This window comes from Oratosquilla oratoria, chromosome 11 (genome assembly GCF_046742065.1).
Source record: "Oratosquilla oratoria isolate Oo_2021 chromosome 11, ASM4674206v1, whole genome shotgun sequence".
NCBI classification, from domain to species: Eukaryota; Metazoa; Arthropoda; class Malacostraca; order Stomatopoda; family Squillidae; genus Oratosquilla; species Oratosquilla oratoria.
Genome location: NC_134787.1, coordinates 3,700,384 through 3,718,119, shown reverse-complemented (window position 1 = coordinate 3,718,119; position 17,736 = coordinate 3,700,384). Strand labels below are relative to the sequence as shown.

The 17,736-nt window shown below is 39.6% G+C and overlaps 2 protein-coding genes across 2 annotated transcripts in view; one reads left to right on the top strand and one right to left on the bottom strand.

Annotated features, from left to right (window-relative positions):
- Positions 1–17,736, top strand: part of LOC143029928 (uncharacterized) — a 66,701-nt gene that overhangs the window by 48,125 nt on the left and 840 nt on the right. Inside the window, exons 2-5 of the mRNA XM_076193139.1 lie at positions 7,757–7,986; positions 10,951–11,092; positions 16,305–16,454; positions 17,137–17,262. Coding sequence (XP_076049254.1) covers positions 7,757–7,986; positions 10,951–11,092; positions 16,305–16,454; positions 17,137–17,262 — 648 coding nt within the window. The remainder of the gene's footprint in view (positions 1–7,756; positions 7,987–10,950; positions 11,093–16,304; positions 16,455–17,136; positions 17,263–17,736) is intronic.
- Positions 15,590–17,736, bottom strand: part of Ndc1 (Nuclear division cycle 1) — a 43,003-nt gene continuing 40,856 nt past the window's right edge. The window contains exon 12 of the mRNA XM_076192244.1: positions 15,590–15,840. The gene's annotated coding sequence lies outside the window, so the exon portion shown is untranslated. The remainder of the gene's footprint in view (positions 15,841–17,736) is intronic.

Here is a 17,736-nt window from a genome sequence, read left to right as displayed (position 1 = left end):
CAGACAGACAAGAATTTATCAACTTAAATTTTAAAACATCAAATGTAGCGCTATATTCAACCACCGCCTCTGCGGAAAGTTCATTCTATTCGATGTTGCGTTTCCGTGATTATTTAGATGTGATTTTCCTTGTGCGACTTCTTCATGGGTTTTCCCGTTTTTCTTTTGTTTATTTCCCTCTGTTTATTTCTGTTCGTGCGCGCGCGCGCGCGTTTGCTTAAGATGTTTGCATTTGTGTTTTTTATAGTGCGTATGTACAGTTGGAAATAAAAGTACTTGAACTCTTTGCTGGTATATGTTTCTATTAAAAGGATTTTAGTTCACATATAAAAATAAAACTATTCGCCATTGATAGTGTTGGTAACAGAACTAAAAAAGAGGCTACTTTTGTTTATTCAAGACGGATTGTTGTACATTTTTCTTCTCCATTTTATTTCTAGACTATACGATATTTTCTACGTCTGTTTTCAGATACAAGCACTACATACTAGAAATGACAAACGAACGTATTTTCTCAACTATACGTGTGTATTCACTTGGTCTTTGGATCACGTGTTGGACTCGTGATCGACAGCTATTTCCCTCCCGGAAGAGAGCTCAGAGCTCGTGTGTGTGTGTGTGTGTGTGTGTATTTACCTAGTTGTATTTACCTTGTTGTATTTTACGGGAAGGGGAGCAATGCTTGTGGTGTCCCGTCTTCATATCTCATTTTATCTAAAATGTTTTTAAATTCATGTATTGTTTTTGCACATACCCCTTTCTCATCTAAGTTGTTCCAAATGTCTATTACTCTGTGGGGAAAGCTGTTCTTTTTTAGATCTCTTCTATAACTGTCTTTCTTGATTTTCTTTCCATGTCCTCTTGTATTTCTATCATCCCATTTTTGTATATGTGTGTGTGTGTGTGTGTGTGTGTAACTATAATACACAGGAAAGGAGCAACGCTCGTGGGTTCCCGTGTCTCAGTCTCCAATTATATCGTACCAAGTTGTATATATACGTGGGCAGCTTAGCGCACGTGTGTGTGTGTGCATTGACAAATCTACATATTTACATGTTATGGGAGTGTTTGAATGTATGCTCGTTTATATGCAAATATATACTGACTCATACTTATATGCACTGTCAATATGTCGTTACGCAACAGTGCTAAAATAGTAACTTGCACTTATGTATATTTATGCACGGCATACATTTGTTCTAAAAAAAATCCTACGAGACATTCCCGTCGTTGGCCACAGTGGTATGTAAACATCTGTCGCACTTAGATAAAAACGACCGGAGTGAATAGAAAGTGCGGTGGATCACACCCACTGTCGTCTTCATATAGACACAACTGCATTTGGGTTTGAACGCAAATACTATCCCCTCCACACGGGTAGAAATGTTGCCGATTTTAAGTACGTCAGCATCACAAACGATGCCTCTTTCACACGGAAAGGAAACTCGTCAGCACAATCTGGTCTGATCGATCAAGGGGATTAAGGTATCCACGAACAAAATATATTGTGTCGGCGGAGGAAAATAAACGAATTTTTGCTCGTGTAAAGTGTACTGAATTTAAACAACGGAACCTAAAAGAGATGCGACAGACGTTGATTAGTTATAGATGTACAAAAACAAGCAGTCAGTGTCGTTTTCGGAGTTACACGCTTGATAACTGTTGACCTAAGATTGATTACATCACACGATGATGAAGTTTAAACTTGACGTGTTTGAAAAGCGACGATGAATATGTGAACAAAGTTAGTAATACTAAGAAACATTTCTGTGATTTTGTTCATAGAATATCTCAAAAATTTTCGTCCCGTTTTATATTTTTGTTCCAATAATAGAAATTACCAAGTAAAACATTAGCAAAAAAGAAACAACCTCTGCAATTCTCAGTCATATATTCAAGACTTGATTTATTAATCTATTTATTTATTTACTCATTGATCTATTTATTCATTTATCTATTTGGAAGGGGTATATTTTTATACTTTTCCGTCTACTTATATTTCTACTAGAGTGGCTTGCATTAGCACGTAATGAAATTGTTTTAACTATACAAACTAAAGAATGATATTATGATGTGATCATTAATAGAATTTTGTTACAAATATTTAATTTTGTTGTTTCTTATGGCGTTATTATCATTACCATTATAGTTTTATTTTTTTCTAAGCACTTCTGGGGGGCCCGGCAGTTTTCACTCTTTTGGTTAATGTCGTCATGAATGAAATTACGAAATTCCTTTTCTATTGTCGAAATGTTTCGTTCGAAAGGAAACGAAGATTGTGTTCTTGTGATGCCAGTCTTAAACGATTTTCACTCCCATTACTGCATTATTCCCTCGTACGCGCAACGAAGAAAAAAAAGGATAAAAAGAACGAAAGAAAGAAAGAAAAGCGAGACGACGTTTATTCGGTCGGTAATGAATGCGCTCGGGCATAAAAAGAATCTGAATGACGACTTGCGCGCGTTATCTGACGACACCCCGAGGAAGATTGCAGGAAGATCGGATTACGAAAGAGACGGATGTAGTTGCTGTCGTTTCGATGCGTCTGTCGCCCCTCCTCTATCTCCACAGAGATGATGAACCGAGCTAAGGGTATAATTGGTCATGATGAGCACATGATTATCTTTTTTCTTCTTCCTTGTTTGGTCTTGCGTCACCGCCAGATGCAATAAGTGAAAGCTTATATATGTGAGACCTAAAGACATTAGGAAATACATCTCCCGTATGTGGCCCAACAGATGCAGCATCGTCACTGCTTACGAGCAAACACTATACCAACGTATGGTGTGTAAGATCTTGGGAATTTTGTTAGAGCCCTACGGACCAGAGTCACGAAGGATTATGTAATGATTGGCGACCAATTACCACTAAAATGATGATAATAAATAAATATATAAGATAAAATAAGAAAAAATAAAAAAGATCTAGATAACATAAATAAATGAAAATATAAATAAAACAATGAATAATTGGATGAATGTATAAAAGACGCAAATAAACAAACAAATAAAAAAGTAGATAAACATAAATAAATGGATGAATAAAGAAGTAAATAATCTTTGATTTCTGCCAGCCCCCCCAACCCCCCCGTTCTGCTGTCTCCCCTTAATTCTCTTCTTTTCCAAATTTATGACTTCGGATAGAAGCGCTGGTTATTGCCGGCGAAAGACAAAACACATCATACAGACGTGCTTACACACTGCAGGTCAATAGAGAACCCGTAAAATCGCCTGGCGGGGAATAAAACACGGGTCAACAAAATACGCCTCGAGAGGTCAGTTCACCCGGCCCGATATATATATATATATATATGTATGTATATATATATATATATGTTGACTATATTATGACAAATAAGACTGAAGGTGAAAGAAGTAGGCGAGGAGTAATGGAAGAATTTCACACTTTATGGTTCGACCCGCAGGGTCTTGATCACAAAGCTTTGTGATCAAGACCCTGCGGGTCGAATACGTTAAAGCGTGAAATTCTCCCATTACTCATCTTCTACTTCTTTCACCTTCAGTCTTATATATATATATAATATATATATATGTATATATATAAATAGTGTATTCACAGTATTGTATTGATCAAAATGGTTATGCAGCCAACACTCATCCTTCTCTCAGTTATCTGGCCCGCTGTGACAAAGCTTGGCGACCCCTGCGATAAGGGGATAATTCACATCGGCTTTAACATTTTAGTTAGTAAAGGGATGACTCTCAAGGCTAGGAACCTAGGCCAAGAGGCGCTGAGTACCTGCGACCGAAGCAGTCACCTTTGTCCCATTATGCGCTTTAGGGACTGTCGGTGGCAGGTAACAGCCACTGCTGGGAATCGGAGAGAAATGCGGGATTCGAACCCAAAAAACTAAGCGAATGCGAGACCAGCACGTTACAGAGTAAATGTAGAGCGAAAATGAAGTGTGTGTGTCTTTGGATCACGTGTTGGACTCGTGATCGACAGCTATTTCCCTACCGGAAGAGAGCTCAGAGCTCGTATGACCGATCTATGGGTAATGCTATGTGTGTGTATGTGTGTGTGTGTGTGTGTGTGTGTGTGTGTGTGTGTATGTGTGTGTGCGTGTGTTCATCTTCGAGACTCCACTGCATGCCTACCGGCCTAATCCCTGAGGGGATAAGCCGGTGGTTTAACCCCATTTGGTAAGGTTGCAAAACAATAATAGAAAATATGAAAACCTATTTCTGCGTGCAAACTTTCTTGTAGAACATGCACAGGCGCACGCACGTGTAGTCACGAACAAAAGTCTGTCTCCACACAGAACTTTTCATTACCCAAAATTCAGATTCTTTGTCGGATTTTTTTACTATACTTAATTAAAAAAATACGCATATGTAATCTGAATAATATATAGGAAAATATATCACATACTCTACAAAAAGAAAATTCCATTGACGTTGTGAAAACTGCTAAGTGGGTCAGAGATTTTGTTCGCGACTGTACAATTAGTAGTTCGAGGCGGATTCACACGGGAACCGATTACATTCGCTACTCACTGATGTTTGTACTATGACTTACGGACTATCATTAAAACTTCTATTTCCATCGAGTTATGGAACTGATGGAAAGAGACTACAGTACTTGGACCTGATGTCGGGGGGACCAATTGGTCTCTTTTATATACCCACCCCGTGGCGCGGTTGGTAGAGCTCTAGACTCATGTTGGGCAAGTGCCACACGGCCTAAGGTTCGAATCCTGTAAACAGAGTTCTGTGTCTGTGTGTGTGTGTGTATATATATATATATATATATATATATGTGTGTGTGTGTGTGTGTGTGTGTGTGTAACTGCAGTTGAGGCCGTCACCTTTGCCCACACGCTTAGATTGTTCGGGCAGGTTGCAGTCACTGCTAGGAATCGGATAGGAGTGCGGGATTCGAACTCGCAACTAAGTGAATGCGAGAGCAGCGCTCTTCCGATTACGTCACCAGCGCACACATGTGCACATGCACATACTATATATATATATATATATATATATATATGTGTGTGTGTGTGTGTATACATGTATGCATATGTATAGGCATGTGTGTCTGTGTGTGTACGTACATAAGTGACAATACAGTGAATATACACATACCCTCACGCGAACGGAAAAAAGAGTGCACACATGTAAACACAGGTGTAGATTACTAATGATAGAATTAGTTTAGTCCTTTCGGAAGTTCAAAAGAAATTAGGTGATGGTCATTGTTAAACTATGAAAAAGAGGAACGAGACAGTATAAGTAAACCATCCTGCATATCTCATGTTGGTAAATACACACACCCACGCACACACACACACACACATACACACACACACTCCACTTACACGCACACAAACGGACATCACATACACAGGAGTGCAAGTCATAAACAAATACATGTCACATACCCTCGCCAAATTCATACGCATTGCTACACTTGTCATACACACGCGCGCACACACGCACACATACACTGCTGGCGCGGTTGGTAGAGTCCCCGACTGTCACTACGGCGGTCCGGGTTCGAATCCTGCCCAGGGCTGAAATAATTTCAGTATCGCTGCGATTCGAGTCGTTACTCCAACTCTCGTGGGCGGGGAGTTGGGGGGGGGGGTGCGTGTAAGGTCACAGCATTACCCATAGATCGGTCATACGAGCTCTGAGCTCTCTTCCGGGAGGGAAATAGCTGTCGATCACGAGTCCAACACGTGATCCAAAGACCATGGTGAATGGTGGTGAATCACACACACACACACACATTACCGCACACGTACGTACACACATCATGTAGTACATACACGCATTACTATACAAAGTGCACATGCAGACACACACACAACTGCACAACATGTGCATGCATACACACACATTACTGGTGGTCTGGAGCTGTTCAATTGCAGGAGAGTTGGGAGTGCGTGCTTGATAGAGCCAGGTGTCACGGCTGTGTCGTGGTATTTTGGTTTGTGTTTTAAGCAAAGATGTTATGTTTTAATGTTATACATGCTACCTCTGCCAGCTGTCTCACTGGCCCTCCGGTACCACCTCTTTTAGTTTTGTTTCGGGGAGACAGACACAGACACAGACACACATACATACACACACACACACATACACACACACGCGCGCGCACACACACACACTATAATTTAGAAGGCGATATAGCCCAAGTTCTGTCAATACATGAAGTTCTAGAAATGACAATTGGAAATCAAGGATATAGATCAAGTTGGAACTGTACATGAATTTGAGGCTAGGTATGATCAATTGGAGAGTAGGAGACGGGAGCCGACAAGTGTTGCTTCTTTTCTGTACACAACAATTAGGTCAGTACACACACACAACTGTGGATATATGTAATGCATTCCCAAGTAATTCGTTGGGGTATTACTATTTGTTGTACGTGATTGTAAGTCATCGAAGAGATTGAAGAGGACGTTTTCTGTTTCGTGGATGGGTATCACGTAAGTGATGTGATGTTTCCAGGACACAGATACATCTTTTTTTACTTGGTATTTTCGCACAAAGATATTCGTTATATTTTGTTTTAACCTTACTCCTGCGTTATACAATTTTATAATTTTCTAGCTGCCTCCAGGCGATTTTATTCAGCTGAGGAAAATTTCTGTAACGAAAAAGTTAAACGTATCTGGAGCCTGTCGAGATGCCTATTAATGTTTGACAACTTTGGTACTTAATCTGCCGCCAGGCGATTTTATTCAGTTGAAGGAACGCCCCTCCTCTACGCAGCGAAAAGTTTAGTAGTTTGGTCCTTGACCCTTTGAATATTAGGGTCAGCTAGATTTAAATCTGCGCTATAGATGTCAAACTTTATCTAGGGCACATGGAATACTCTATTTACCTGGAAAACTTGCTGCGACACTATAAGTCTATAGAAGATTTTTTTTATTAAAGGATTTTTTTTCATAATCTATATTCAACTCATATCTCTTCTGGCTACAGACAGGCGATTTTAGTCAGCCAAGATATAACACAAGTCAAACGTCAGTGAAAAGCGACTGTATTCAGTTCCCGTGTGAACCCCTTTCAAATACTGTTTATCTTTACATATGTCAAAATGTTCAGCCAAACATAATTACCCCTTTGGCTTCTATATTCATCTCAAGTTTGCACACAACAACAGCGCAAGATAGTCCACAAGGATAGAAATGCAGGTAAAGTGCACTCCATAACAACAACAAGAGTAGCAGCAATTCTTAAATCTATCTTGGCTCTCGCAAGGCGGTTTCATTCGGCTGAAGGGAAACTGTTGCAGTCGTCAAAATATTGAACTCATCATCTCGACGAACCCTCTGTCGTCTGCACTTGGCTCTCATGTTTATTACGGCTGCCGCAACAGAACCATATCAATCCATTGCCGTACGGGGATTCCTCTAGGCTGAATAAAATCGTCTGAACGACATCTTTAAGTGACCTCATTTGATCGTTCAGGACGTAAAGGTCATCAACCACAGAGTACCCATGTAAAGATAAGGTACCCCACATGTTAGCTTGTAGTACCCCCAGAAATTAAACTGAAATTATAAATCGCCCTAACAGTGACGAACATTTAATCAAAGTTGGGTTAGGTTAGGTTAGGTTAAGTTAGGTTTGTGTAGGTTAGGCTTGTTTAGATCGGACAAAACCCCAAGTATTAGCTTGTAAAGATAAATAAGCCTCAGGTACTCTGGGGCTGCGAATCTTTACAACTTCTGTCGTTTGTCCCCTACGAAACGTTAAAGACTAACCAAAGGATCTGTCCTTTCCAGGTGGTTTCACGATCTTCGCGCCGTCCGACTCCTCCTTCGCCTTCCTCCCGAGTTCGTCGCTGGCGCAGCTGCAGAACAACACGGAGACTCTGCGAGAGGTCCTCCTCTTCCACGTCGTGCCCGGCGTCTTCCAACTCGAAGACCTCGAGCACAACCAGCTCCTGCCGACGGCCTCGCCCAAGGGCAGGAAGCTGAGGATTAACCTCTATGACCACGGACACGGTGAACAGGTGGGTGGGCGCGTCACTTGTGCGTTTGCAGCTAAATACCGTCACTCGTGCAGACATGGGTACACCAGAGTGAAAAGAAAATGATCAGATAACACCTGCCTACCGGGATGCTGGTGGTGTCCAGGACCTGCAGCCATGACAAACTATCGCAAGCGGACGTACACAAAACATATCTACAGACGCTCATGCAAGCACACTCCCAGACACATCAACCGCCACAATCCGTGAACTCACCGCGTGGCACGCACGTACCCCACGACCAATGTTCCCTCTAATTTTTTGCTGTGAGTGTGCGCATACATTTGCTTGTGTTCAAACTCTGCTTTCTCTGAAAAGCATGCGCTCACCCATGCTACAAAGTAATTTCGTTTGCAATGGAATCGCTAGTTATAAAAAACAAAAAACAAAAACAGTTTGACAGTTGGCAAGTTACCATACTTTTAGAGAATTTGTAAGTTGAAGCTTGGGTGGAACTTCGTTATGGAATGTATTTTAATATAATTTGAAAACCTTGTGTGCGCACATTTTTTCTTCATATGCGCTAGTTGTAGAACATGTGCTCACGCACATGCGCACAGCTTATAGGGAACGTTGCCCACGACATACGCCATACACATCCGCATACCACGTCTCACACGCGCACGCAATACAGGAAATACGCGCGCGCGCACACACAAACAAACGCACACACCTTGTGACACATTTGGCCACAACTGGTCCACTGACACTGACTCACATCAGGCGACCGACCACGCACGTGCTGCAAGGACATTCGCTCACCGCGCATCGCAGACTTGATCTCGAACTCGCCCTTCGTTCTCATTCGCGCGCGAGGAAAGCCTCCCACTCCCGAACGAACTAAGAAGCAAAGTGGGAAGATTGATGCTGCTGTGTGTCCACCGCGTTCATCTGCATGTAACTGTCTGAATATAATATATCATGGGGTAAATACATTATTTTGTACTTACTGTATATATACATATGTGTGTGATTCACCACGGTCTTGGATCACACGTTGGACTAGTGATTGACAGCTATTATCCTTCCAAATGAGATTTCACAGCTCATAAAAAGCCTGAACTACGGTTAATGCCAAGACCTTACACAAACATATACAAACATCTTGCCTACCAGAGTTAGAGTGTCGGCTTGCAGTGTAGCGATGCTGAAATTTTCAGCCCACAGACTTGTTCAGGCTCTACGTTACATTGAAAAATACATTATGGTAAGAAAACCATCGACGCCTCGGAAGGAATCGATGGAGATCAGGCAGATTCTGACAGACCCCGACGGACCACGACAGAGACAAACGGGCGTCTTGAAGAGTTCGACAGAAAAACTGAGGTTTGAGAAACAGAGACGAAGAGAGAGGAGCCCAAAAGAGACTGGGCGGAAATTATTTCTAGTATGAATTAAGACTCAGATAAATTATTAATAACAAACTAAAAGAGACAGACGAACGGATGGGCAAATGTCATAAAGTCCAACAGAAAGTCTTCTTCGTAGGATATTAAATCTTTAGAGTCATGTCAACACAGACAATTCCGACAGACTCCGACGGATTACAGCAGAGGAAGGGCGGGCAGGTGTTTCGGAGAGTGCAAAAGAAAAACAAGTTTTTAAAAATAGGACACATAGACTAGAAAGCCTAAAGGTAACTAGCCTGAAATTCTTCTTGTCAGGTCAACTTAAGAGACTCCGAGATACTTCTAGAGTTTTCAGCTGTCAGAGACGAATGACAGAACATGAGAAAAGTTTGAGAAACATGAAATAAGGACAAAAATATACGACTTGGAAATTAGATAATTTTTGTAAGTATTCCAAGGTTCAAACACGCTAATGTTGTGCTGCACTAACCTATCGGAGATGAGCGATTTTTCTTCTCTGATTTTCGAAAAGATAACGTGTTGTCGACAGAATCTTGTTCTAACCAGCTGGCCAAAAGCAGTCAGTCAGTTTGTGGTCCATAGTTTTTCATGCAGATTTTCTATTGTATATGTGTTCTTCGCCTATTGGAAATTCACAATTCATCGGTACTCACACAATTTTCAAATCCTCATTTAGGATACAACCAATGTATACATACATATGCCAAATGCTTTTTCCCCCTATACGGAGGGTAGCCAAAAAGAAAAAGGCATAGAAACCACTCCCACCCTTTCCATTTCCTATATATTCCACTCCCCTTCACCCTCCTCCCTCCCTCGTATCTTGGCACCTCCTGGATGATGGCTCATCCCAGCATCTTATCCAAAGCCCAGGGTCAGAAGCAGTGTCGCAAGACACAGCACATCCACAGCAAGGCCGCTTCATAAATTCGGCGACCCCCCCACTCCGTCCCCCCCATGCAGAAAAGGAGAAGACGTGGAGAAATCCCTTCGGGCTGAGTCAAATTTTTTCTCGTACTTATTCACCCTCCATCCCTCACCCACTCCCCCTCATGCATCACAGCATCATCTACACACAACCCCTCTCCATTCACCCCTATCTTCTGTCCTCTCCCGTCCTTCCTCCACAGACATTCCTCTCTTTTGTAAAGCCCCTTTCACCCTATCCATACAACCAATTTATACTTTGAAAATATGTATCATATTGAAATCTCTTAATTTACCTCTATTTTCAGTTTAAGGTACGTTTTTGCAGCAGTTTAAAAAGAGCGTTGATAATTTGTTATATAGTCATCAGCAAGATTTAAAACCTTTCATTTTGGATTTTTTTATATCTTATCTATCGTAGATTATGATTTCAAGAGTTTTACTAAGACGGATATAATGCGAAAGAGAGAGAGAGAGGGAGAACTAGTGTCAGAAATTTGGTGAGTAAATTATCAAGATGTTTACATTCCTGCCTTGAGATGCAAATCCAGAGGCTCAACAACACATTTTGGTAGTGTGGGCATACTCTTGGTGTCTAAGAAAAGAAACAGAATGTGTCACTAACAAACACTTCTTTTCACTAAAATAGGTTGCGACGGCCAATGGAGCTCTGATACGCCAAAGGGATATGCTGGCAACCAATGGAGTCGTCCATGTAGTAGATCGCCTCCTCTACCCGCTCCCTGACAACAGCATTATGGACCATCTCCTTTCTTGTGAAATTTTCACTGGTACGTTCTTTAGGTTTTCAGTTAACGCTTTATGATTCATCTCGTGGCCTTCGTTGTGCAAAATGTATTGAATTTTGCTAATCCCCTCATCACTTTAATCAACATACAAATATTATATGTTTTTGCATGGTTGTTGTCACAATGAAATAAATACCGGTTGATATTTGCACAATCATCACTAAACTGTTTTTAGGAAAGTTGTTTGTATGGAAATGAAGTCGACAGAAAACTCACTATCCTACTCACACACTGGGAAGTGAAAAACAATTTTTGGGTGAAGCCCTGCCAGTTGCATCAAGCCGCTTTTTTTTTCCTCTTATTTTTTAGGCCAATGTCTGGTTGCCTTCCTGTCTGTCCAAGGTTGTCGGTAATCAACTTAGGCAAGCCTGCAGCAGGCTCCAGGAATACATTTTTTCTTTTGAAATATTAGTTCTCACTTGTAAGCTTATTAGCTGATTATTCATTCTTGGATTCTCAATATTTTTTTGTAGAAAATTTACATAACAAATACCTCTAAACAGTACAATACAATTCGTAATCATATGGCCTTTTCTGATTGAGTATAGCTGGTAGTGGTTGCTTTGAAAACCAATCATGGTTAGTATGCCCTGGCACGCTATAAACAAAATCATGTATCATTAGCTAAGACATGTGTTCAAAACACATAGCTAGCAATATGCACAAGGGGTGTGCATTTCCGTTTAAAACAATGGTAGATCTTATCTGCCTCTGAGGAACTGACGATTTAGATCCACAACTTGTTTCTTCACTGATTTTATTGTTCTTGTTTTTGTGATTTTTGATGTCAATTCACTTTAGAATCTTAAAGACCTGTATCAGGTAACCTCTGAGTCTATGCTTATCTTTTTTTTAGGGAAAACAGACTCGTACATTTTAGTCAATTTTCATATGATTTTTTTTATATTTGGAATTAGTTTTGTGGCTTGCTTTTGTACCTTTTTCAATCTGTCAATGTCAATGAGATTGGGTGACCATACAGAAACAGGATATTCCAAATGTGGATGAACTAACAATTTATATAGCTTGTTGGTGAGAGATGGACTTTTGAAGTCAAAATATCATGCAATCAGTCCTAGAATCTTATTTGTTTTCTCAGAGATTGTTACTGATAATTACACTGAGATCCTTTTCACTATCCACTTTTGTTAATGAATTTCCAAATAACTTGTAATCATACTTACTGTTATTTTTACCTATGTGCATAACCTTGCATTTACTTGTGTTAAATTTCATTAGCCACTTTTCAAACCATTGCTGTAATTTACCTAAATCTTCTTGAATATCTAATTGATTTAAGTGATCATTTGCCATTCCACACAGTTTTGTATCATCAGCAAATCTGGAGACAATAAATTTCAGTCCATGGTCTGTATCATTTATACATACTATGAATAGAGGTGGGCCAAGAATGGAACCCTGAGGAACTCCACTTGTAACATTTTTTCATCTAGAAGCTTTGCCATTTAGAACAACTCTCTACTTTCGATTGTTTAACCAATTACTAGTCCAACTTAATAGGCTACCACTTATTTTGTGTGAAGCTAATTTAGAAAGTAGTCTTTTGTGGTGGACAGCATCAAAAGCTTTTACAAAGTCTAGATATATTAAATCTATATTGTTTCTTTTGTCATAATTTGAGATGACTGTGTTGTAGAGAACATCTTTTCTTCAGTGTGTCTTGTCTACACTTTCTAGTAGGAAAATCTGTAGTGACAGATGTTGGGGGGAGTATGCACTTCCATGGCACAGCAATTCTTGACAATGTTCACAGACCACAAATCAGCCATGTCTTGGTTGAGTTTCTTCCAGATTGGTATAACTTCTGGTACATTTCTGCTTGGTCCTGTTTGATGATGCCTTTGTTGACATTGGTTCTAGAAACCTGGAACATGGAATTGCTGCATTGGATGCACAGCGTGTACCAGCAAACATTGCTAAAGCCTTTCATCATCTTGATCAGCAGGATAATATTTGCTCTCTGCCTCCAAAACTTCAAAGATATTAATTTCACTGTGGCGAGTCTTTGAACGTAGGTTATGTTTGATTCTACCAGCCAAGTTGCTCTCCTCTGTATGTTCAGGCCATGGCCTCTGTACCTTTTCAGCTTTGGTGCTCACGCTATGGTACATTCTTCATGAGGATAAACCAGGTGTTTATTACAACACATGTGGAAAGGTTGTTGCATCCAGATATTGGAGTGTGAGAATGATTGCTTCCAGTGCTCCACAGGTCTTGTTTATTTGGATCTAGATGTGCAGTGAAGGCAGTTTATCTACAATTATACTGAGCTCTTTCTTATCATTCATTGAAGTAAAAGTGAAAAAATCTTTGCCAATAATGATTATTTGATTGTTGCATTGTGGGTTGTCATCATAGAGCATCAAATTATTTTCTCTGGCTGAAAAACTAAACACATTTGATTCGGTCAGTCCTGTAAAAATATATATTCTTTTTTGAGCTCTCTTTGTCAACATTGTTCTTCATACTGGGCAGCTTTCGAAAGAGCTTTGTATCATCAGCAAACATCAAAACATTGTTACTGAGATACTTGGTGAGTCATTCACAAATGAAATAAACAGGGGAGGAATGAGGATTAACCCCTGAGGGATTCTGCTAGTGATGTGGTGAAGGGTGGGTACATGCCTTGCCTGGCTGCCTTCCTTATAAGGGAAAGAGGCTTTTTTTTTTGCAATGATATCTATATAATACAGTATAGGTATTATTGTAAATATCAGATTATTTCTGTCTAGGGGTGGACACCTTCACTCCTTAACATGCTTCAATCTCTTCAGAACTCTTTCCAAGGTGTGTCACCCTCATTTAATTATGAAGTAGTACAGAACTCATTCCAAGGTGTGTCACCCTCATTTAATTATGAAGTAGTATGATATTCTATCCAATAGTTGACACCTTGACATGGTGGATAGGCTTGAGAATCTTAATGATTACAAAAGCTATGTTGATAGAGAGGAAATCTCTGCAGGGTCACCCATATCAAACAGGTTTTGTAGGAAAGATCAGATAAAGAGCAGCTCAAACACACAGTCGCAGGACCCACTGCTAACTGGCACGTCCCAGTTGGCAAACAGGGAAATTCCTCATAGATATATGGGGTACAGTCATAATGATGGCGTGGACCATTGTGTACCCTATAGATATAGGGCTTCACTGAATATAATGTGACACCAGAGAAATATCTCACCAGAAACCAGTTGGCACGGAGGTCAAAAAATTAAACTCGGAAAAAGACCTTGGAGTGATGATCAGCAAAGACATGACACCGGATAAGCATATTAATAAAATAGTCAGAGAAACCTATAATTTAATGAGGTCAATAAAAGTGGCATTTGCCTATTTGGACGAAGAAATTATAAAAAAAAAAAAAATTAACTACACTAATAAGACTTAAACTTGAGTACGCAGCACCACTATGGGTACCCAATACTAAAAAGAATATAAAGAAGTTAGAAAGAATACAAAAAGCAACAACAAAACTGGCACCAACTCTTTCCAAAATGACATATGCACAAAGACTGTCCAAATTAGAATTACCAATTCTGGAACAAAGAAGGGAAAGAGGAGACTTACTATCTCTAGAATTATGAAGGGAATGGAAATCTTAGATAAGAATGACTTATTGAAATGGGACAATGGAAAAACAAGACATGAAAAAAAAACTAAAATAAGATAATTAGAGAAGAGATCTGAAAAAAAAAATAGCTTCCCACACAGAGTGATAGATACTTGGAACAAATTGGACAAAGAAACAGTGTGTACAAACACTATTCAAGATTTAAAGAAAAAACTTGATGCTGAGAGATACAAAGACGGGTCACCACGAGCATAGCTCCTTTCCTGTATAATACAACTAGGTAAATACTGCCAACCCCCCTTCATAGCCAATATGAATAGTACAACCAAAAGAAAACCGGGCATTCCTGTTGGATCATCTACTCCTATAGGACCAACCTCATTGCCTCGTGTGCTTACAGGCAGTGTGCCACCAAATGTGAGTAAGCACTGTCCAAGCAGATCCAAGTCTTGGACATTAAACATGAAGAAAATGAAGATCTATACTTACAGCATAAGAAGTCTCTCAGAAGACCACAGACTGGAGAGTTTAATGGAAGAACTAGACAACATTAAGTGGGACATCGTAGGACTGAGTGAAGTGCAAAGAGCAGAAGAAAAGTTGATACGATTACAAGATGATCACCACCTGCTCTACTATAGAAGTAAAGACAAAGAAAGATCTAGTGGAGTAGGATTTTTGATAAACGGAGAGGTTGCTGGTAATGTAGTCAAATTCAGTAGTTTATTGGACAGGGTAGCCTGGATTGTGATTAGGCTGTGCAAAAGATACACTCTAAAAATAATTCTGGTTTATGCACCAACTTCACAGAGTTCAGACGATGAAATTGAGTTGTTCTATGAAGTTTGCAGGAGTGACGTGGTAGAGGATGGCATGGTCATATGATTCATGGAATGTTATGAAGGAGGCCTTTGTTCAGCAATGGACTCAACATGTCTGATTTGATTGACTGATTATGATATTTGCCACAGCAAGATCAATAAAGTGTGACTTTATTTGCAGGTCACCCAGCTCATTGATGCCATGACATATTTTGTTATGGCTAATTCCATATCTTACTCACCTGAGGGGTAAATTCACTGTGATTCAAGGTTCTGCATAGAAAATTTTATCCTAAGTACAGCTCCTCTGCCATCTGAAATTGAAACATTTTTACAAGATATCATTGGATGAAATTAGTAAATCTTTATGTGTTGTGTCACACTTTATACATGTAATTGTGGCTAATGCTAGTTGATTTTATTGTGTAATTGATGGTACATAGTAGACCCCAGCTTGAATGAATTTTCAAAACTTCAGAACCTATTTATGCATATTGTCCCAGAAGATATTGAACACCTCATATTACATTGCCTTCCTCTCCTTACCCAGACAACCTAAAAAAAATTCCATTAGTGACTATGGGCCAACCCAGTGGCTGTTGCTGGTTACTTGAGAGCTGTGGGTCTCCTCCAAGAGAGATCTGGGGTAACAGATTGATTGATTGACCTCTGGATGCTGTCTTTTCTGTACCTATAATTTTCATCACAATTATTACTGTTATTACTGTAATACTGTTATTATCATTATGATTTTGGTAATATGACTCTGGCTTTTCAGGGGCAAATGTGGCTGTATCAGGAGCTGGCTTAACACCTGTGTTAGAACAGGAAGGGCCCTTCACCATATTCCTCCCCACCACAGAGGCCTTTGCTGCCATTGACAATGCCACAGTCAACAACTTTATTCAGAACATCACTACTCTTCAGAGTATGTATCTTACAGACCAAGGCTGCCTTCTCATAATCAATTTACTGATATCTGTCTCCTCTTATTTATCATTAATAGCCAGTGGTTTAATTTTGTGTAATACTATGCTTTAGAGTACATATTTTACAGTCTACAGCAGCCCTCTACAGAACTAGAGAACTACTGTAGGCAGAGGGCCATCACCTGGACTGGAGCACAAAAAACCGATTTTGGTCATACAAATTTAGTCTTCATTGCAATGTTCAGCATAGTTTTCTTTTAAATAACTGTCATGCATTGAAAAATATGTCAATTAAGTATAATTAACTACTTAAACACGTCACATAAGATAGATGTTCTGGTTTGGGCTAATGCCAAATTGTCATTTAGTTGATGGGCATCATTTTAGTAATGGAATTATTATGATTAGCCCTTTTGGTATGGTTTTGCCTTTTAGAATTTTTATTTCGGTTGGTGCCTGGTAAATTTTTTCAGCTGAAGAGGCACTACCATAATGAATGGGTTAATGCAATAGTATTAATAAGTTTCTGGGCCCAATCTAGAGAGCAGGTACTGTACTGGCTCCTCAAAGCTGAATGAGATGAGTTAATAATGTATGGCTGTGTAAGACATTATAGTGCCCTCACTGGCCATGCAGTTGATTTGGGACATACAATATTATTCAAGCACATGATGTTTGCAGATGTTCTCTTGTACCACATCATTTCGGGGGTTCACTTCAGCGAAGGCCTGCGTGATGGGATGTGGCTCCCCTCTTTGCTTGAAGGAAGGGATCTTCAAGTTAAGGTTTCTTCAGATGGATATAATCGTAAGTTGCACATCATCATAAGTGACCTCTTCACTGCTGTGGTATACCTTGCAAATTTATGTTGTGTAACACTAAGATTTCATTGTTTAGAATTGCTGTGGGAGGGGTGACTTTTTTAGTCTGAATTAGGTTGGCATAGATTTTTACTCACTTTAGGTGTAAATTCTATTCAAATGTTAAAAAATAGTATATATATATATATTTATATGTATACATATATGGTCATATTACTAATACAAACCAGAAGAAACTTTAGGTATGCCACAGTATTGAAAGGGTTAAGGACAAGTAATAATAGCATCAGTCATAATTACACACAATTTTTTGGGTTGAAATCACATTTAAAGTTCACATAACAGTAACAATGAATTCTTTAGTGCACACAAAAGATTTCCTGAGCTTACCTAGAGTTGTGTTTATTTGTAGTGTTTATATTCAAAGATAATTAATTTTAAACTAGTTGCTGCTACATAC